Here is a 21,878-nt window from a genome sequence, read left to right on the forward strand (position 1 = left end):
CTCATGAGACGATGTTAAAGGCAACGCATTGCACGTAAAATCTGGAATAAACCGCCGATAATATGCACAGAGACCCAGAAAACTCCTGACTGCCTTTTTACCAGAGCGTGTTGAAAACTGTGCGACGGCGGCAATTTTCTCGGGATCTGAATGAACTCCTGCGTAACTGACGACATGGCCAAGAAACTGTAGTTCCTCAAAGCATAAGTGACATTTCTCCGGCTTAGGCGTCAGGCCTGCGGCCCGTATGGCCTGCAAGACCATTTGTAATCGTTCAAGGTGTTTGTCAAACGTTGTAGAAAACACAATTACGTCGTCAAGGTGTAGTTGGCAGGTTCTCCATTTAAGCCCAGAGAGAACGGTATCTATGAGACGCTGGAAAGTAGCAGGCGCGGAGCACAAGCCTCTAAAGGTAAGACCTTAAATTCGCACAGTCCGTCCGGCGTCACGAAAGCGGTTTTTTCACGATCCCTGGGGTCGACTAGAATTTGTCAATATCCGCTATTTAAGTCCGTGGAAGAGAAGTAACGTGCGTTTCGAGGCCTGTCGATCGAATCATCTATGCGGGGAAGCGGGTACACGTCTTTTTTTGTAACCTGATTTAGCTTTCGATAGTCCACACAGAAACGCAGGCTGCCGTCCTTCTTCTTGACTAGAACAACAGGCAACAGGTGATGCCCAAGGGCTTTTTGATGGTTCAATGACGTCGTCTTCAAGCATTTTTGTTATCTGCTGTTCTATCGCTTCTCATTCTTTTGAAGCCACACGGTACGGATTTTGATGGATTGGTTTAGCCGTGTCCTCTGTGATGATTCGGTGCTTGGTCAAGGACGTCCGGCCAACTTTCGAGGTCGACGCAATGCAGTCGTGGTACTCGGCTAAGAGCACAAGCAGGCATTCCCGCTGTTGCTGAGTTAAAGTAGGGCTGACGTCAAGGTTAGGTGCTAGGTCATGTGGCTCTTATGTAGGTGTTGCTTCGAGTTTGAAATGCATTCACAAACACTTGCGATCTCGTCAAAATATGCCAAAGTTGTGCCTTTTCGAAGGCGCCGTTGCTCGGAGGTGAAATTGGTCAACAGCAAGTTCGTTCGGCCGTCGGTGACATTGACTATTCCTCGTGCTACTGAAATCCCGTGAGTGAAAAGCAGCGAGGTTAGTTTGTCGGCGACTCCTTCACCGTCGAACGGTACGTCACATGCTACTGAAACGAGAACACATGATCGAGGCGGCATGACTATACTGTGTCTTTAGGACGAAAGGTTTTACGCTCTGGTAATGAAGAATCAGTCAGACGAGCACTATCGTAAAACGGAACCACGCGGCCCGGGACGTTGATTATTATGCCATGCTCCCTGTGAAAGTCCATTCCTATAAATAAATCTTTGCAGCACTCTGGGAGAACGATGAAAGTCGCGACGAAAAAAAAATCTCCTATGCTGATTCTTGCTGTGCATCTTTCAGTAGGGAGCAACAATTGACCACCCGCTATTCTTATATGTAGTCCTGTCCACGGCATTTTTACTTTTATAAGACGATCGGCCAGCTTATAACTTATTATTTAAAAATCAGCACCCGTATTGACTAAGGCCGTCACTTGCTCTCCATCAATAATTACATTGAGGTCGGTGCTCACCATTTCGTTGTTAATATTCGTCGGCGTCGAGTCGTTCTGTAGCGGCAGTACCGGGAACTTTTTATCGTCTTGTGGTCGGGCTGCGACCTTACCCCGAGAGGTCGCCGCCTTTATTTTCCCTGGTGAGGGCTGGGCGACCTTGTTCCCCGAAGGTCAGCAAAAGTACGTCGATTCGGTGACGAAATCTGAGAAGGGGATGGAGAGCGTGACCTGTGGGCGGAATTGGGCTGGTGATTAGGAAGCGACTCGTGATAGGGAGACCACATTGTTAGAGGTCCTCAAAAACCAGGTCGTCATGGCGAACAATGTAGTCGGCGTTGGCACGGCGACCGTCGTATCCTGGCCGAGACAGGCGAAGCGATGTGTCACAGTACCAACAATAGAAAGCTATATGGCCGGCACCACCACAGTTGAAGCAGAGAGGGCACCGATCGACAGTGCGCCAAGCGTCCGTTCTGCATAATTGTGAGCGTCCCATGACCTCTTGTGGTGGTGAGTAAGGCGCGGCAAGTGGTGGCTGGTGGCATGAAGACATCGGAGACATGGGCTGACATCTGAAAGTCTCCTGCAAAGTTTGCGACGAAGGTGCGGCTGTAGGTGGCTGGTAGTATGGCGTAATAGGCGGGACGGGTGGTGGACGGCGGCCAGCGTCGGCGTAACTCATTTGACGCTATTCGCGACCAAGATCAGCTGCTGAAAAAGCATGCCTAAGTTCGTCACGAACGACTGCGGCAACGGCGGTCACTGGTGTCTCCACTGGAAGAGTCGAAAGCTTCTGAATTTCTTCTCGGACAATATCTCTGATCAGGTCACGTAGGGAGCCATGATTGTACAGAGTCACTGAAGTGCGTTGATTGGGGTGGTAGTGGACAAGCGATCATACTGCCTCGATCTTTGATGCAGAGCATGCTTAATGGCAGTGGCTTCTCTTATAAAATCGGCCACGGTAGTTGGGGCATTGCGCACAAGTCCGGCGAACAGTTGTTCTTTCACGCCGCGCATAAGGTAGCGCAACTTCTTTTCCTCGGACATATTGGGATCAGCCCGACGACATAGGAGCGTCACGTCTTTAGCAAACACTGCCACAGTTTGGTTAGGTGTTTTCGAAGCCTTAACTCGAGTAACTGCTGAGCCCGCTCTCGACGGTCGACGCTAGCAAAGGTGTCAGTCAGCTGCTGACGAAACTAAACCCTTGTCGATGTACGGCCTTCTCAATTCTCAAGCCACGTGTGAGTGCTGTCATCGAGAGTGAAGCACGTGCGGGCGAGCTTCTGTAGAGAATTTCACTGGTTGGTGTCGGCAACACGTTCGTAATGCTCAAGCCAATCTTTAATATCTTTATGTGAGGCACCACTGAAGCGATCAGGTACAAGTGGCTGAAGAAGTGTTACCTGGGCTGGCTCGAAAACGGGGCAGCCTTGTATCCCTTGGACCACCTGTGGCTGGCTGGCGTATGTCATTGGCAGAGGTACATAATGCCCGGTATGTTCGTCCAAGGAGGTCAGCTCAGGAGAGAGGCCTAGCAACCGCCGACTGAAGCGGTGCACTGGTGTCGTAACAGATGGCTGCGTGTCGGGACTTGATGAACGGCTCCCAGATGGGGTGTTGAGCATCGACAGGCTTGCAGTCCAGCGCCTCCGCCAGTGTGGCGGTTCAATGTAAGCAGATCACCGAGACGTTGAGTCCGAGAACAGACAGCGTGTGTTTTTATGCAGAAGCCAAGAGCAAGAGACCTGATGATGATGATGATGCCTCCACCAAGGATGGCTCTTGCCCACTCAAGGGGATTGGCCAAGAATTGAGGATATGAAATTTGAAGCCTTTCGAATGATACCTAATCCTAACAGGAGGAGGATAAAGCACGTGTAAAAACAGAAAGAGTGCAATATTTTTTTGCCATTTTGACCAGACAGAATAATATATATCTCGAAGTGAAATTGCAGTAATTTCAAAACACGTTTAAACTTTTTAGAATTTGCTTAATAATAACATAATAACAAATATGCAAAAAGGAATTTAGAGGCGCATTCGTTTTGTTTCACGAAGATAACTGCAGACGGCATTGAAGGCATTGCTGTGGCTGTAGCCCAGAACCGAAGCACCAAAGGAGAGTATATTCTCAATGGTGAAGGGCAGCCCAAGGTTAGCAAATGGGATAGCAAGGAGACGTTTTCTCAATATACTGTAACGGCGACATGAGAAAAACAAATGGTCTATTGATTCCTGATATGTACAAAAGCTGCATAGAGGAGATATTCCCAGACCAGCCCCGTGTGAATAGAGATTCAAAGGGGGCACACGACATCACAGTCTTGTTAACATGACTTCCAGTTGTCTAGTATGACACCAGCCAGATTTCCATCGATATTTGAAATGTCTAAATTCAGTGCTTGGTGTTACTGATTTTATGTCATCAGCACTGAGTGCAAATTTTCGATATCTTATAGCCGTTATACTGGGCAGCACCGGAAGCACAGAAAGTATTGGGCCATTTAGTGCCATTCGAGCTAATGAGTCCGCCATTTCATTTAACTTTAACCCGCAATGTCAAGGTACCCATAATAATTTTAAGAGGTTAAGCTGCGGAGGAATTAGCGTAAGGAATGTCCTTAAGGCATCTGATTGAGATGAAGCTGTCAGTGACGTACATACGGACAGAGAGTCTGTAATTATAATTGCAGTGTTGGCGTCCAAAGTTAGTTTTTGTAGTGCCAGAACAATTTCCAAAAGTTCAGCTTCAAAAATAGGTGTAAAGTTTGGCAGTCTTACTGAAAACGACCAGTCAAGTAAAGTAGAGTGAATACCTACTCCCGCCTTCTCATCTATTACTGAAGCATCATTGGCTATTACATTATTTGTTTCCACGTGTGCAAGGTAATCTTGCAAGTGGCTATTTAGGACCCGGTGTGATTGAAATTTAGGTTTACAGGAAAAAATGTCATCATATTTTATGATGAGATTTTGATTTGACTTGTTTGCTGCTGGCATATCTCGAATTTTTACGTTTATTCCGTCTGGTTGCTTCTGGACAAAATTAATTTGTGGTGTATGAAAACACGGCCAATGAGCAAGAAAGAAAGAGTCTGGGTCGTTAATGAATACATATTATGCTCGTATTACCGAATAGCTATAAAATTTCAAATAAGCCTGAACTGTCAGGATACGGAATCGACAAGGCAAGGTTGCTAAGCGCGCCTCCTGGTACAAAACATTGTTCGCAAAAAACTTAGGGAGCCCTAGGCATACTCGCATGGCCTTACGCTCCAAAACAATCAAAGGTTTAAGCTTATAAGCTGGGCCACCTGAGAATAACACACATCGAAATTCCAGAATAGGACGCATATACATTTCGTAAATCATATGCATGCAGAGTGTCCCTGCGTAAAGCATAGCGTCTGCTGATCAAGCTTAATTTATCGTTATAAACCATTCCCAAATATTTAAGAGACTTGGCTTGCGGAATATGCTCTTCTTTTAAACAAATATTAATTCAGATATGATCTGTTATCGGAAATAGCAACATTGCACTTTTGTTTACATTTAATGACATGCATATTGTCTCTAGCCACCCCCCTAGCAAATTCATATACCTCTGCAGTTTTTGATATAAGGAATGAAACTCAATATCTGCTGCAAAGAAGGCAATGTCATCTGCATACACATATACATGCACATCCTGGCTGCAAGGGATTCAACTGATTAAGATGTTGAATAATATTGCAGACAAAACAGCCCCTTGGGGAACTCCGCGAGTTTGTTTATATTTTGTCGAAGCTCAGCCATTCTTAGAACAATAAAATTCTCTTGCTCTCATAAATTCTCCCAGCCACGCAATAATATACTTTGGGAAATTCTGGCTTAGAAGTATTTCGAGTAGCACTGAAAATTCCACACTGTCATACGCTTTGGCTATGTCCAAAGTCAATAGAGCAGCACGTTGTCTTCTTTTGCGAGCAAGTTGGATATGGCTTTCTAAATCAGCATGAGCTCACCATATCGAACAGTGTTCTCTGAAGCCAATTCAATTAGGGTTTAATAATGAAATTTCTGTCATACAGCTTGTCATTGTCTTAAGAAGCACTCACTCAAGAAGCTTTACCATATTAGAAGTAAGGGAAATTGGTTATATGTTTCCTATGTTATAGTCTAAACTTTGTTTTTTCTCTATCGGAATTCTTTTTGCTGACTTCCAATTGTATAGAATCCAGGCGTGTCTTAACGAATAATTTACAGTGTTCAGGAGGTCACCTGGTGACAATTTAAATAATAATTTTATCATGGCAACTACAATTCTGTCTGGACCGGGAGCTGATGTGGGTAAATTCCGAACAACCTGAGCTAATTCTCCCAATATAACTCTAGTAAAATCTGTTGTTACCATGGGAGGTCTTAGATCATACAACTTGCTTGATGAGAATCGACACTGTAGTCCTTTTGCTATGATTTCCAAAGATTTTTTTCGTATCATCGGGCGACATGATTTCACAGTCTACATTGGTTGAAGATGGCAGAATTTTACGTGATCTGAGGAACCTAAACAGGGCACTTTTGTTCTTACGGTTAAAAAGATAGTTATAATTTTTTCTATCGTATTCCTCTTTAGCTAAGAAAATTGTGCGCTTAAAATTTGCAGCATAAAACTTGTAACCAGACCAATTACGTGGACACTGATTGTACAAAAGTTTTTTCCACGCGGCCTGTCGTCGTTGGTAATCCCGTGCACACTCAGGATTCCACTACAGACTGTGATTTGTGCTGTTTGCAGACTTAACTACAAATTCAGCTTTTTTATAGGTTTTTTTAGCAATGCACATAGTCTCATAGCTTTTGTGTCTTCTGTCTCTTCAGAATGAATGGTCAAGACAGATTCTAGGTGTTGTTTAAATTTATTATAATTTATATATACTCCGTTCTGACTGCATCATGGTGTTGTAGGACAAACAATTTCACATATTACTGGCAAGTGATCCCTGTTGGTGGCACATTCAAGACAGTCTATGACAAACTAGTGAGGAAGGAACTAAATAAACTTAAATCCAGTGATGAGCGAGACATGCCACTAATAAAAGTAGGGGTTCGGGAATTGAGGCACGATAAATCGTTATCTGCTGTCCACTTCCACAACCGTTTACGACAACCATCGGTTCGAAAACACGACAGGTATGGCGGGAACTGAAATCTCCCACTAGAATTTTATCTCTACAACTGGATGTCAGTGCAATGTCCAAACATCGAGTGTCTAGAACCCTTGTAGTGAAGTATGCATTGAGTAGTAAGAAAGGCAGGCAACCTGTCAAAGTGATTTCCAAGGCGAAAACTTCGCTTTCCAGTGACATATGCTTATAGGCAATAGTAGCCTTCACACTTATTTTATTAATAATAAAAATACCAGGCCTCCACCTTTCGATGGACAGTCCAGACTGAAAGATCTATATCGATTTAATTGAAAGATCTGATGTGTTGAAAGCCAGGTTTCTTGTAATGCAATTATATCTGGATTGAATTTCGATGCTAAGAATGATAAATTGGTTATTGCTGAATGAATTGACTGGCGATTCCAGGGAAGAATTTTAGGTGACTCTGTGGTTTGGCTAAAATGATTTCAGTGACTGCCTTATTTAAGATACTTTCTTTTAGAAAATTGGCTTTAGATGGGCTGTGCTTTTGGTATTTCTTGGACTTTGAGTGGCTAGGTTGAGTACCTTTTTTGCTCAAAGGGGATCTTCAGCGCTTTAGTGATCGGGGATCCATCTCCATTTCATCTGATTCTGAAATGTCTTCCCAGGTAGCTTCGCTTTGACCGAGGGTGACTTCAGCATGCACTCTCGACTTGAGCACCCTGCTACCAGTTATCTGAGACTACCTCATTTGAAGGTCCTTTGCTTTCGCTGTTTTGACTAGGTGGGCTGAGATTTTCAACTGTGCCCAATAAGTGGGCCATCTGGTTCGTGAGTATATGGGTCAATGTCTCATAAAGGCTTCCAGCTAGGCGTTCCATCACCTTTTCGGTTGCTTTATCAATTGCTTCCACAATAGAAGCAGAGAGCGACCCTTCCAGTGCTGGTATATGACGTGCTGTAATGCTAGCATAATCTAAGTTTCGTGCTTGAATTTCAGTTACTGCTTCCTTACGAGAGCATCGCCGACATTCAGCTATTTCGAGAATTTGCAATTCACGAACCCTTGCAGGACAGTTTGAAAAGTCTGCAGCATGAGCTCCCTGACATAAGCTACCTTTTCATTGCCTTTTTTATTGTTACCTAGACACTCTTTAGAATCTTGCTCTTCTCCACATACTCTGCACCTGACAGCAGACCTGCAACCTTTTATGGTGTGTCCATAACGCCAGCACTTGACGCATTGAATAGGTCAAGGGGAGAGAGGTTCGACTCGGTAAATGATAGGCCATGCCTTAATTTCTGATGGTCGGACTGCTCCTGCGAATGTCACTATGACGGACTCGGTTAGTATTTTCTTCTTGTCAGCAACACGTGCGCACCGATAAACTTAAATAACACCAGCTGGCGAAAACAATTATAGAATTTCAGTTGGTGTCATGTTGATGTCAACGCCACGGACTAGACCTCTAGAACATGCTGAATGCGGTAGAATAAACGCGCTCACCGGATTAGATGCGAACATCTTGCACTTTAGGAGATCTTGTATGCAGAATTGGTCAGGAGAAAAACAGCCTATATCCCCTTTGCCGAACTGGCAGACCTCGGTGATGGTCTGGAAGTGGGCCGTTGCCGACCGCAGTTCCGTTTGTATCGTCTTTGGGTTTTTTATCCGAATTATGGCCTCATTGGTAGGAACTTACGCCACAGGAACTGACGATATACCATTTCACAAGAAAACATCCACTCGCAGCTCCTGCGGAGGAATGGATGCAGACCAGAGGAAAGACCCTGGTCCCGGCGACGAATAGGGCATTCTCTCTGGTCTAAACTGGACCAAAAGAGCTTGTCGACCAACTATTGCACTCAAAAAATAGGAAAGCCCTATAAAATAAAGCACTACTCAATCCTTGGCCAAGAACCCAAGACGAGAATCAGGAGAAACAGGCTGGCAGCTTCACAATCCTTGGGCGTTCTTCTTCTTTGGACTAGAGACGTGACCTCTGATCAAAAGCACGTCGTCTTCTTCAGTGTCCCTTTTCACGAGACTTTTGGCGCGCACATCGTCTTCCTTCTCTGTCTGCTCTGAGCGTGGCAATATTATTCAACATCTTAATGAGTTCAATTCCTTACAGCCAGTATGTGCATGTATACGTGTATGCTGATGACATTGCCTTATTTGCAGCAGAGATTGACATTTATTCCTTATATCAAAAACTGCAGAGGTATATGAATTTGCAAGAAGGGTGGCTAGAGACAATATGCATGTCACTAAATGTATAAAAAAAGCACAATGTTGATATTTCCATTACTAAATCGTATCTCAATTATTATTTGTTTTAAAGAAGAGTCTATTCTACATGTTGAGTCGCTTAAATATTTCGGAATGATTTATAATGATAAATTAAACTGGACTTCTCACATAGAGAGTATGGCAAGTAAGGCACAACGTGCCTTAGGCATGATTCGCAGATTGACCAGCAGACGCTATGGTTTACGCAGAGACACTGACAAAGATTTACAAAATGTATATGCTGTCACAAACAAGGGCCCAAAAAAGGGTGCGCCACCGAATTCTCGCGACCAAGCGCAGAGAGGCGCCTCAAAGTCAACGATAAAAAAGAAAATATACATCCAAAGGCTCCCCGGGTGCGCCGTCCATCCCCTCTGGGAAACGTAGTCTCGCTGACTAACCTCCTCACATCGGCGGCCGAGCAAGCCCTGGAAGGTTCTCGAGGTAAAGGGGCATGGTGATGCAGAGTTGCGTCATCTGTCGCGAACGGCCCTCGAACCGTCTCGCGCTTTCCCCAGCCTTCGCTGCGTATCGGGCCGACGAAACGATGAGAATTTTCTGGAATCTAGCGCGGAAGATATTTAACCCAGCAGCGGAGATGGGAAAGCAGGAGAAGAAGGAATTTCACGCCAGAGTGCGTAGGGTGTTCCGCCGTGTCGTCGGCGAAGCCTTTGGTCCTCAGTGAAAAAGGAGGAGAAGAAGAAAGTTTGGCGCAATTGTGCGTAGGGTCATTCCGCCGTGTGGGCGAAGCCTTTTGTCCTCAGTGACAAAGGAAGCTGTCACAAAACGAGCGCTCAAAAAGGGCGCGCCGCCAAATTCTCGCGACGAAGCGCCAGAGTGACGCCGCGAGGTCAACCATGCATAAAAAAAGAAAACAAACATCCAACGACTCCCCGGGCGCGCGCCTCTCCTCTCGGAAGCGTAGGTTCGCCGACGAACCTCCTCACCCCACATCGGCGGCCGAGCAAGCTCTGGAAATTTCTAGATGGAAAGGGGCGTGGTGATGCCGGGTTGAGTCATCCGTCGCGGACGGCCTTCAAACCGTCTCGCCCTCTCCCCAGTCTTCGCTGCGCATCGCGCCGACGAAATGATGAGAACTTTCTGGAATCTCGCGCGGAAGGTATTTAATCGAGCAGCCGAGACAAAAGATCAGGAGAAGACGGAAGTTAGCGCCAGCGCGCGTAGAGATTCCGCCGTGTAGTCGTCGAAGGTTTTTTTCCGTAGAGACAAAGCAGGAGAAGAAGATGATTTCCACCTGAGGGGTGACGACTCGAGCTACAGGCAAGAGTGTGTGTTTACCGCTATCGAGCGAAGGCGCGTGGCAACAGCTGCGTGTGTGAAGCCGACGTGTTTCCGGCGAAGAAGTTTGAAGCTTGGAGGGTGGCCAATTGAAGACGCGAGGTTTCCTGGAAGAGAAACTTCGGCGAGGTTTCCTGGAAGAAAAACTTCGGGGGCAGCGGAACGACAACAACGCTGGACTTTGAGTGAGTGATTCTCGAAAGAGTATCATTCAGACTTCTGTTCCAAGAACTTTGGACTGAATAAGTTTTCTAACTCTTTAGTCTTTAAGTGTCTTGGTTGTTCAATGCATGCGACTGCATTGAAGTGCGTATTGTCTGTGTCCGTTGTTTCTAGTGTGGCTGATTGTATTGTGTAGTACGTTGTTTGTTTGGCGACATATTGTATTCAACGATTGTGGAGTGTGCATACTTGTGTATTGTTTTTGATCTGCCATTATTGAGAATATAATTTTGTTTTGATTATCAACTCTCGGCTCTGACTTGTTCTTTGGGCCACAGCCGGCGTCCGCTGGCGCGCCAAAAAGGACCACTTCTAAATTGTCCACGCTTTCGTGGTGCGGCTCGAGGGGCCGATACTTCGGCCCTTGGAATTAGCCCAGCAATCGCCTCCCTAATTAACGGGACCTGTGACAGAGGCAATGAAGAGGATTTCCACCGCAGGGGTGAAGACTCGTGCTACAGGCAAGAGTGTGTGTCTACCGCCAGCGAGCGAAGACGCGTGGCAACAGCTGCACGTGGGAAGCCGACGTGTTACCGGCGAAAAAGTTTGGTGCTTGGAGAGCGGCCAATTGAAGACGCGAGGGTTCCTGGAAGAGAAACTTCGAGGGCAGCAAAACGACAACAGCACTGGACTTTGAGTGAGTGATTCTCGGAAGAGTGTCATTCAGGCTTTTGTTCTGTGGTCTTTGGACTGAATACGTTTTCGAACTCTTTAGTCTTTAAGTGTCTTGGTTGTTCGATGCATGCGACTGCATTGTAGTGCATATTGTTGTTTATGTTCGTTGTTTCGAGTGTGGCTGATTGTACTGTGTAGTACGTTGTTTGATTGGTGACATATCGTATTCAGCTATTGTCGAGTGTGCTTATTTGTGTATCGTTTTGATCTGCCATTATTGAAAATATAATTTTGTTTTGTTTATCAACTCTCTGCTCTGACTTGTTCTTTGGGCCACAGCCGGCGTCCGCTGGCGCGCCAAATAGGATCACTTCTTGATTGTGTCCACGCTTTCGTGGTGCGGTTCGGTGGGCCGATACTTCGGCCCTTAAAATAAGCCCAGAGATCGCCTCCCTAATTAGCGGGACCTGTGACATATACGTCTCATACTAGAATTTTAATGTGTGTTATTCTCAGGTGGCCCTGCTTATAAACTTAAACCTTTGATTGTTTTGGAGCGTGAAACCCTGCGCCTAGGCCTAGGGCTCCCCAAATTGGTTGCGAACAATGTTTTGTATCAGGAGGCGCGCTTACCAACCTTGCCTTGTCGATTTCGTATCCTGACGATTCAGGCTTATCTAAAATTTTATAGCTCTTTGTTAAGACGAGCACAATATGTATTCATCAACGACCCAGACTCTTTTTTTTCTTGCTCATTGGCCACATTTTCATACACCACAATTTAATTTTGTTCAGGAGCAACTTGACAGAATTAATCTGAAAATTCGAGATATACCAGCAGCAAACATGCCAAATCAAAATCTTAAGAAGTATGATGAGATTTTTCTCTATAAGCCTAAATTTCAATCACACAGGGTCCTAAATAGCCGCTTGTAAGATTATCTTGCACATGTGGAAACAAATATTGTAATCGCCACTGATGCTTCAGTAATAGACGAAAAGGCGGGAGTAGTCATTTACTCTCCTTCACTTGACTGGTCGGTTTCTGTAAGACTACCAGATTTCACACCTATTTTTGAAGCTGAACTTTTGGCCATTGTTCTAGCACTATGACATTAACTTAGGACACCCACACTGCTTACGGACTCCCTGTCCGTATGTACGTCACTGACAGGTGACAGTTCCATCTAAATCGGATGCCTTAAGGACATTCCTTACGCTAATTCCTTCACAGCTGAAGTTCTTAAAATTATTATGGATACCTGGACATTGCGGGTTAGAATTAAATGAAATGGCGGAATCGTTAGCTCTAATGGCACTAAATGGCCCAATACTTTCTGTGCTTCTGGTGCTGGCTCGTATAACGGCGATAAGATATAGAAAATTTTCGCTCAGGGCTGATGCCATAGAATCAGTAACACCGTGCACTGAATTTAAACATTTGAAATATCGATGGATATCTGACTGGCGTCATTCTAGACAACTGGAAGTCATGCTAACAATATTACGATGTTGTGTGCCACCTTTAAATCTATATTCACACAGGGCTGGTCTGGGAATATCTCCCCTATGGAGCTTTTGTACAGATCTGGAATCAATAGAGCATTATTTTTTGTCATGTTGCCGTCACAGACTTTTAAGAAACTGTCTCCTTGTCATCCCATTCGCTAACCCAGGGCTGACCTTCACTATTGAGAATATACTCTCCTTTCGTGCTCTCGTTGTGGGCTACAGCCACAGGAATGCCTTCGATGCCGTTTGCAATTATCTTTATGAAACAAAATGAATGCACCTCTAAATTCCTATTTGTATGTTTGTTATTGTAGTAATAAGCAAATTCTAAACATCAATTTTAAACGTGTTCGAAATTACTGCAATTTGATTCAAGATATATATTATTCTGTCTGGTCGAAATGGCAAAAAGGAAATATTGTACTCTTTCTGTATTTACGTGTGCTTTATCCTCCTTTTGTTAGGACTACGTATCATTTAAAAGGCCTTAAATTTCATATCCTCGATTCTTGGCCAATTCCCCTGAGTAGGCAAGAGCCATAGCGGAGGCATCATCATCATCATATACTCGCTATAAATGATTGTAAAGAGTTCACTTTTCACCAAGAGAGCCTCTTAAGTCAGTTTAGCTATGGATGCGAGCCAGTGGTTACGCTCAGCTGAAGCACGTTAAACACAGTAAAAGCAGCGCAGAAAGAGCGCAACACCATAATAACGACACAGGACTGGCGCTCAACAGCTCCGTGCGGCACAATAGTTCCGTCACAATTTAAAGTATTTCACGCTATTTTTTCAATCGATTAACGCTACTCGGAACTTTCAACATGTTCTTCTTAGCGAAATAAACTTATAACGCCTTAAAAAGCATGGACACAGTGTGTAAGCAGGTGTTCAAAATGAGTGAAACTAATGTCTCGCGGCAATGTGTAAAGCCAGCAAATGCCGCTCCAGGCACCTATTGCGCAGGAAGCGCCATGTGGTGTGGCCACCATCTTTCACTGTGAAATTGTGCAAACCTCCGCTCTCATCTGCCACACTTCCCCCTCTAGCCACGATAACTATAGGCTCTTATGAGGCTGAGACTGTTTTCACAACAAATCCGTGCAGGGCGGGGCCTCGCCTAGATGACGTAGCCACCATGTACGTGACCACATATAGTTTCATCTTTGCAACTGCCCACTACTTCGTCCTTGCAAACATCCCACTACGCCCCATCCCCGATCCACCACTTCACCGACCATAAAGAAAATACTGTTGAGAAGTAGCAAATATGAAATGCAAGGTGGCCATGTACTTGTATTCAGGTGTACTTTAAAAAACATAGATTGTCCCACTGTGTCCATGCCTTGTTTATAAGTGACCGCCTATAGTTCCACCTTCGCAAACTGCCCACTACTTTGTCCTTGCAACCATCCCACTGCGCCCCATCACCGATCCACCACTTCGCCGACCATAAAGCCGTTATAATTTTTATTTATTTTATTTTTTATTTATTTATTTATTACTGTAAGCCTATCTCAGGCTCATACAGGGTGGGCGGGCAAATATACACAGTCGCGTACAAACCAGGCAATATCGCACATAGCGGAAAAAAAACAGAATCACAAGACGATGGTGAAAATAAAACTTGAACGATGAAAGCAATTGTACAAAATCATGGACAGGTCACAAAACATCGAGGTATTAGCAGGGGATACAGTGATCAGTGTGTTCGGAAGCGCTCACAAACATCAAAAAAAAAACAAAAGTTGCTTTTAGTCTTCATAAAACAGGCTTTCTACATTCCGAACAAATGAATCTGCAGAGGAAAAATTAACGCATTAACGTGGCAATTTGTTCCACTCTTCCACTGCTGACGGGAAGAATGAATATTTAAAAGTGTCACAGCATGACATGAATGGTCTGATGCACTTATTGTGGTTGGTACGAAGGGAGTGACGGTTAGGCGGCTTTATATAGTTGTCTTTATCTATGTTTAAACCGTTGTGATACAAAAGAAAAATAAACTTTAAGGAAGAGACACGGCGACGGGCTGCAAGGGTCGGCAAGCATGCCCGCCTGCGCAGCTCAGTGACACTGCCATGCCTCGAATACTTAGAATAGATAAAGCGAAGGGCCTTGCGTTGGACGATTTCTAATTTGTTGGAAAGATATTTTTGGTGGGGGTTCCAAACAATGCTGGCGTACTCGAGGATCGGCCTTATGAGAGATTTATATGCTGTCAGTTTTACATTAGAAGGCGCCAATGCAAGTTTTCGACGCAGGAACCCTAGCTGGCGATAGGCTTTTGTGTATGTGCTGCTTATATGTGCATCCCACTTCAGTTTACTTGTGAAGGTAACGCCCAAGTATTTAACAGCGTCGTTTCTTGCAATGTTTGTGCCGACCAAATTGTAATTAAAATGCTGGATTGTTTTTCTGCGAGTTATGCTAAGGCAAACTGTTTTTGACACGTTAATTTCCATTCCCCACTCAAGGCACCAACATGCAATGTTAGCTAGTGTGGTATTAAGTCTAAGCTGGTCATCAGTTGTGCAGATAGTGGTGTAGATCACGCAGTCGTCAGCGAATAATCTCATTTTAACGTTAGGCTCAAGGCACATATAGATATCATTAACATATATTAGGAACAAGATGATAATAATGGGGGAATGGAAGCGACGTATAGCAACCACTTACGAATAATTAAATTTGTTGTATAAATATATACAGTGTTTGTCATGTACTTGATGGTGTAGTCGGCGATATTCGCGGATGGTTCACGGTTTAGCTGAAACCATCCAGCGCTTCGCCCCACTCATCATTCACTCCGGGGGTATCCTGTGATTTTTTTTCTCTCTCCGTTGCCATGCAGAGCTCACCCTTCTCGTATTCTTTTTTTTCACCCCCACCCCTCTCTCTTTTTCGCTTCGGTGGTGCAATGGCTGTTCATTTGCGGAGTGCATGCGGTGATTGCGACGTGTTCTGTCTGCTCGATTTGTGGCGTGCGTTGTCGTGTTTCACTTGTGGCCGGAGGTTCAATGCAACAATGCATGCACGAGCCTTCTGACCGACAGAATGTGATAGAAAAAAACCTCTAAGGGTTACATCATCATGAGAATGATTACTCGCACGGCTGTCTTAAGTCAGACGATCCTGTGCAGACATAAAGAGACCTGAACAAGTCTAAATATAAGGATGTATAAATGGCTTTTTAATGTGTCGCTATGCGCTCTGATTTAACATACAAAAACGTACAAGTAATTTCAACCATAGACTTCGCTATAATGTGACAAAAAGCTCGGCGGTGACACATCAGTATCTGATATACAGAATTCAACATCAGGCCCATGCCCTGCTCTAAATGCCTAATTCACACTTCTAGCAGGACGACCTTTATCACACACGGCCATGTCCCAACATGGAGTGCAGCCCAACTGCACATATGGTGTCTCGCGTCGTCCACGATCACTTTTTCAATGTTCAAAGAAAATAAAAGCACAGATGCGTACAAAACAAACAACTGAATGCAGCTATTTCGAAAATTCAAAGCATATATGTGAAGAGAACATGGGCAGTCTCGTTTTTTTTTTTGAAATCATGATTAGCTTGCACGCACGCATCTAATCAAGACTGAAACCAAAAACTAAAAGTTAAGTTACAAATACATTTATCAAAATTTCTGAAGTTCGAGTCATTTCCCGATAACCAGAGCAACGCTCTGGTCTACCCGCTTAAAGACTATTTTTCTCTCGCTGTCTCTACACCCCAGTGTTTTGAAAAACTATGCACCATCATGCTGAACTATAGGGTGAAGCCTTTTACAGAACATTATCAGGTGTTCGACAGTTTCCTTCTCCTCTCCACATGCACTGCATACCGTGCCTACCCCTTCGTATTTGGCCCGATATGTCTTGGTTCGCAATACTCCCGTCCTGGCCTCAAACAGTAGAGAACTACGCCAATTAAGTATTTCCATAGATCCCTTCCTTGGCAATTTCCTGCTTAAAAGTTCGATAGATCTCTAATGCGGACTTATTAATCATGCCGATTCTCCACATATCAGTCTCTGTTTGCTTCACCTTCTTCTTAACCGATAGTTCTTTTTGGTTTGGCCCCCCTCCTCCTTTCTAAGTACTTACCCATCAATTTTCTGGTTCACTTCCTCCATTTTGTATCGACATTCCTCATGTACAAGTAGCTGAAAACGTTCCTAGCCTAATGCTCCTCCCCCATTTTTCTCAATCGCTTCTCAAATGTTATCTTGCTGCTAGCTTCCCTGCCCTCGAATGACGTCCATCCCATATTACCTTGTACTCCCTGATTTGGTGTGTTCCCGTAAGCTCCTAAAGCAAGCTTACCTATTCCACGTTGCTTAATTTCTAATCTTGCTTGTACCTCTGATCTCATGCACAAGACCGCATTGCCGAAAGTCAGACCAGGAACCATGACCCCTTTCCATATTCCTCTCACAACATCATACCTATTGTAGTTCCACAGTGCCCTGTGGTTTTCATCACCGCTGCATTCCTGTTACCTTTAGACGTTACGTATATTTCGTGTTCCCTTAGGTACTCGGTCCTATTGCTTATCCATACACCCAGATATTTGTATTTATGTGTTATCTCTAGCGTGACCTCCTGTATCTTAAACTCAGTACCTTCATTACCATTAAAAATCATGACTGCTGATTTTTCCTTACTGAATCTGAAATCTAACCTATCTCCCTCAATACCGCAGATGTCCATCAATCTCTGCAAATCTTCCTTGTTGTCGGCCATTAGCACGATGTCATCAATGCTGAAAGTGCCTGTTCAATGTGTTTTCTTTGTTTTATGAAAGAGATGTTGAAGCCAAGTCCATTCCCCTCTAATTTGGCCTCTAATCCTCGTAGGTACATCATGAATAACAAGTGTGACCAAGGACACCTCTGCCTAAGCCCCCGTTTTATCTCTGTGGGCTTGGATATCTGGTTTCCCAATTTTATTACTACCTTGTTACTTTTATAGATATTCTTTAAAAGATTAGTGACTCCATCTTCCACACTTAGTGTGTCCAGTATTCCCCACAAGTACTCTTGAACCACGCTATCGTACGCTTCCTTGATATCCAAAAATGCTAGCCACAGTGGCCCGTGTTCCTTTTCTTCTATTTAGATGCACTGCGTCAGTGAGAACAGATTCTCTTCCAACCTCCTGTGTTTGCGAAACCCATTCTGGAGTTCTCTTAGCACCCGCTCATCCTCAATCCATGCCTGCAGTATTTCCTTTATAATCTGCATCGCCAGCCTGTAGACCACTGATGTCATTGTAATAGGACGGTAGTTGTTTATGTCGGCTTTGTCGCCCTTCCTTTTATAGATCATGCTCATCCTGCTAAGTTTCCATCCCTCGGGGACCTCACCATCGATTATTGTCTTGCTTGTTGCCTCTTTCAAAGTCTTCTTGGACTTGGGACCCAATGCTTTAATTAGTATAATTGGGATGCCTGTTGATGTACTACTAGGAACCCTCTTCTCAGCCCTTTGCCACTCTCGTTGTGAAAATGGAGCCACTGCGCCACTTGATCCATCCTTGTCTATTAAGGTGCATGTTATATTCAGTTTCGGTTTTTACTTTGTGTTCTTTCACCCCCAGGGGGCACGTCTGTCCTTTATGTATATATTCGATGTGTTGCGTACAATAAACGTCTTTTTGTACGGTGGTGCTGCCGGTGCTCCTTACGTCTTTCGCAAACATCACATTGGCGATGAAGATGGGATAAACACGTCAAGCTACCTTCAGCATCGAGTGTCGTCCGGGTCCGCCCCGCCATGAGTTTCTCCGGCCTTGCTCCGCCGCCACCGTTCCTCCCGACGCCCGGCCGGCCGTCACTTCCATGGGAGGAGTGGGAGCAGACCTTAACAGTCTACCTTCTAGCGTCCGGAGCAGCTGAGTTCCGACCAGCGCGACGCAAGGCCATTCTTCTGCATTGTTTGGGGGTGGAAGGGCAGCGTATTTACCGGACTTTACCTGCAGGGTCAAATGCCGCAACACCGGAAGTACAAGAGAAGCCTCCCGCGGCCGCTAATGACGAGTACGAGGCTGCACTCATCGCCTTACGGCAGCAGTTTTCCACGTCGGGTAACGTCGTCGTCGAGCGTCATCGTTTCCACCGCCGCAGCCAACACGCAGGCGAGTCCGTTCATGACTCTGTTGCTGTTTTACGGGAGCTCGTTTCGCATTGTTCGTTCGCTTCACAAGATGATGCTCTGCGGGACCGATTTGTTGCCGGCGTTGTTTCCAACCGCGTACGTGAACGGTTGCTGCTCGAGGGTTCCTCCCTTTCGTTCGAGAGCGCAGTGCGGATCGCTCTTCAGTTTGAGCAAGCAGCTGAAGAGCTGAAGGAATTTTCTGCTTCGGTCGAGCCTGTTTCTGTACGGCGCCGTTCCCAGTATTCGCATTCTTCGCGAAAATTCAATTTCCAGCCAAAAGCGCATTTTCAGCAAAACTCTCCAAGCGCTAGCGGTTCGCGTGCGCCGCAGGGGCCCCGCCCCCCTCGGCGAGACAGAGATAGCCGGTCCGTTTCACCACACTGTTTCCGATGCGGCTCGCGGAATCACCGCGCATCAGCGTCACAATGCCCTGCGCAGGGAAAGAAGTGTTTGTTTTGCGGTATCAAGGGCCACTTTCAGAAAGTATGCAACCGCAAGCGTCAAATGCAAGGCAGGATTCGTGAAGTTGGCATCGATGACGATGCTTTGTCAGGGGGAAGTTCTGAGCAAGTTTTGACTGTGCAGCATCCCGCTCGCAGCGCAATTTACATACAAGTACGCGTAGCGGATGTCAAGTTGTCATTCCTTGTTGAATCAGGGTCGTCTGTTTCAATTCTATCAGAGCAAGAATTTCACCAACATTTTCAAAGCAGTTTGCTTCTCCCAGTACCGCATGTCACTTTGTTTGACTATTCGAAGCGCCCAATTTCCGTGCTAGGCTGTTTCCAGGCAGACGTTCAGTTTAAAGGGCGCTCTGCACCACTTCTTTTCTACATCGTTCGCCAAGGAACTTGTCTGATTGGCCTTGATGGCATTAAGGCCCTAAATCTTCGAATACAGGGCTCCACTCTTCAGTGCCTGCACACGTCCGTTGCCCCGCCGCCGCGTGTTAATGACCCGACACGTTGTCACATTCCGATGCAGTCAATAGAGCAACCCAGGCAAGCAAACCTTCCGCCAGCCTTGGAACACGACTTCGGTTCACTTTTCAGTCCCGAGTTGGGTCTTGCTAAGCGGTTCACGCATCGTGTCAAGATTCGGCAAGGCGTGCAGCCGGTATCTTCGAAGCTGCGCCGTCTTCCATATTCACTTCGGGAACCAATGTCAAATGAACTTCACAGGTTGCTGAGCCTTGACATCATCGAACGCATCGATGCTTCTGAATGGGTTTCGCCCATTGTTGTCGTTGACAAAAAAGACGGCACCATCAGAATTTGTGTTGACCTCCGGGAGCCTAACAAGGCTATTGTACCAGACAGCTTCCCGTTGCCTCATACAGAGGAACTCCTTCATGCCTTGGTAGGCGCGACACACTTCTCAAAACTTGACTTGGCTTCTGCCTACCATCAGGTTCTTTTGCAACCTGACAGCAGGGACCTGACAGCTTTCATCACGCATGAAGGACTTTTTCGGTTCAAGAGAGTTTGCTTTGGGTTAGCTTCCGCCCCAGCGGCATTTCAGAAGATGATGGCCACCATTCTGGATGGCTGCCCTGGTGTGTTGTTCTACATTGACGACGTGATAGTCTTTGGGAAAAGTGCAGAAGAACATCTTTTGAACCTAACAAAGGTCTTGCAGAAAATCAAGTCCGCAGGCCTGAAATTGAACGACAAATGCCTCTTCGACGTTCCAGAACTTTCTTTCCTAGGGCATAAGGTCACTGCACAAGGTATCTCGCCGCTTCCAGAGAAAGTAGACTCGGTAGTTAACACTCCAGTGCCAACAGATGTTGCTGCCCTCCGTTCATTCCTGGGTCTTGTAGAATACTATTCCAAGTTTGTTCCCCGCTTGGCCCAGGTGGTCGAGCCTATGCGCGTTCTGCTTCGCAAGAATGAGCCATTCATCTGGTCAGCCGAAGCAGACAGCAGTTTCCGGAGGGTCAAGGAAATGCTTTCAAGTACAGTTCTCCACATGTTCGATCCATCACTTCCAGTCATCGTGTCGACCGACGCTTCTGACTGTGGGCTGGGAGCCGTTCTGCAGCAGCAAAATGGCCATGAGCTCCGCACAGTGGCTTTCGCGTCTCTTACCTTGTCACCAGCGGAAAGAAAGTACTCGGTCGGCGAACGCGAAGCGTTGGCATGCATTTGGGCGTGCGAACGATGGCACACTTACCTTTGGGGTCGCCATTTCAAGATTCGAATGGACCATCAGGCGTTGGTATCGTCGCTGTCTTCGCAAGGACGTGGCAGAAGGCCACTTCAAATTGCACGTTGGAATGCGCGACTCCTATGCTACAATTTCACTGTCGAGTACTGCAAGCGGTCCACCAACACGGTGGCAGATGCTCTTTCTCGGCTGCCAGCTCCTGCCGCGCAGGCACAGCTGGCCAAGGATGAAGAAATTGTGTCGTCGGTCGAGTCGGCCTGCGTGACGAAGGAAGAATTCAACAAGCCGTCCTCAACGATGGTTGTCTGCAAACGGTCAAGTCGTTCGTGCTCGGTTCTTGGCCACCACAAAAGTCCATACCAGAGGAGGCAAAACCTTTCTACTCTGTGCGCGAAGAACTTTCTGTTCTTGATGACCTTCTACTGCGCGCAGAACGCCTCGTTGTTTCGTCCTCTCTCACGGCTCAGTTCATCGCCGTTGCCCACGAGGCACATCCGGGCATCACGCGCACAAAGGCGCGACTTCGTGAGCTATTCTGGTGGCCACGGATGGACAAGCAAGCTGAATCTGCCGTGAAAAACTGTCACATCTGCCTGGAGGCAGATAAGTCTGCCAAAACATCGCCAGCGCCATTGCAGCCTATTGACTGGCCTGAAAGGCCATGGCAGAAACTGGGCCTAGACATTGTTGGCCCATTGGAACATGCGCCTCACAATAGCCAATTTGCTATAACACTGGTCGATTACCATTCCAAATGACCAGAGATATATTTCTGCAGCGAAGTGGCCACAAGCACCGTGAAAGACTTCTTAACCAGTGTTTTTGCCCGTGAAGGATACCCGGAAG

General features: G+C 45.8%; 1 protein-coding gene across 1 annotated transcript; it reads left to right on the top strand.

Moving 5' to 3' along the window:
* The first annotated feature begins 3,755 nt into the window (after positions 1 to 3,755).
* On the top strand, positions 3,756 to 21,608 carry LOC142775375 (uncharacterized). The gene is made up of 2 exons (XM_075876740.1): positions 3,756 to 3,775; positions 18,425 to 21,608. The coding sequence occupies exons 1-2, from the start codon at positions 3,756 to 3,758 to the stop codon at positions 21,606 to 21,608; spliced, it is 3,204 nt and encodes a 1,067-aa protein (XP_075732855.1).
* The last annotated feature ends 270 nt before the right edge of the window (positions 21,609 to 21,878 follow it).

This window comes from Rhipicephalus microplus, chromosome X (assembly GCF_043290135.1).
Source record: "Rhipicephalus microplus isolate Deutch F79 chromosome X, USDA_Rmic, whole genome shotgun sequence".
Lineage (NCBI taxonomy): Eukaryota > Metazoa > Arthropoda > Arachnida > Ixodida > Ixodidae > Rhipicephalus > Rhipicephalus microplus.

What these genes read in the sequence shown, in the direction of transcription:
- LOC142775375 (XM_075876740.1), top strand. Translation starts at nt 3,756, where the DNA reads ATGGTGAAGGGCAGCCCAAG. An exon ending in ATGGTGAAGGGCAGCCCAAG is followed by an intron (nt 3,776 to 18,424) that starts GTTAGCAAATGG and finishes TTGGCGATGAAG; the next exon opens with ATGGGATAAACACGTCAAGC.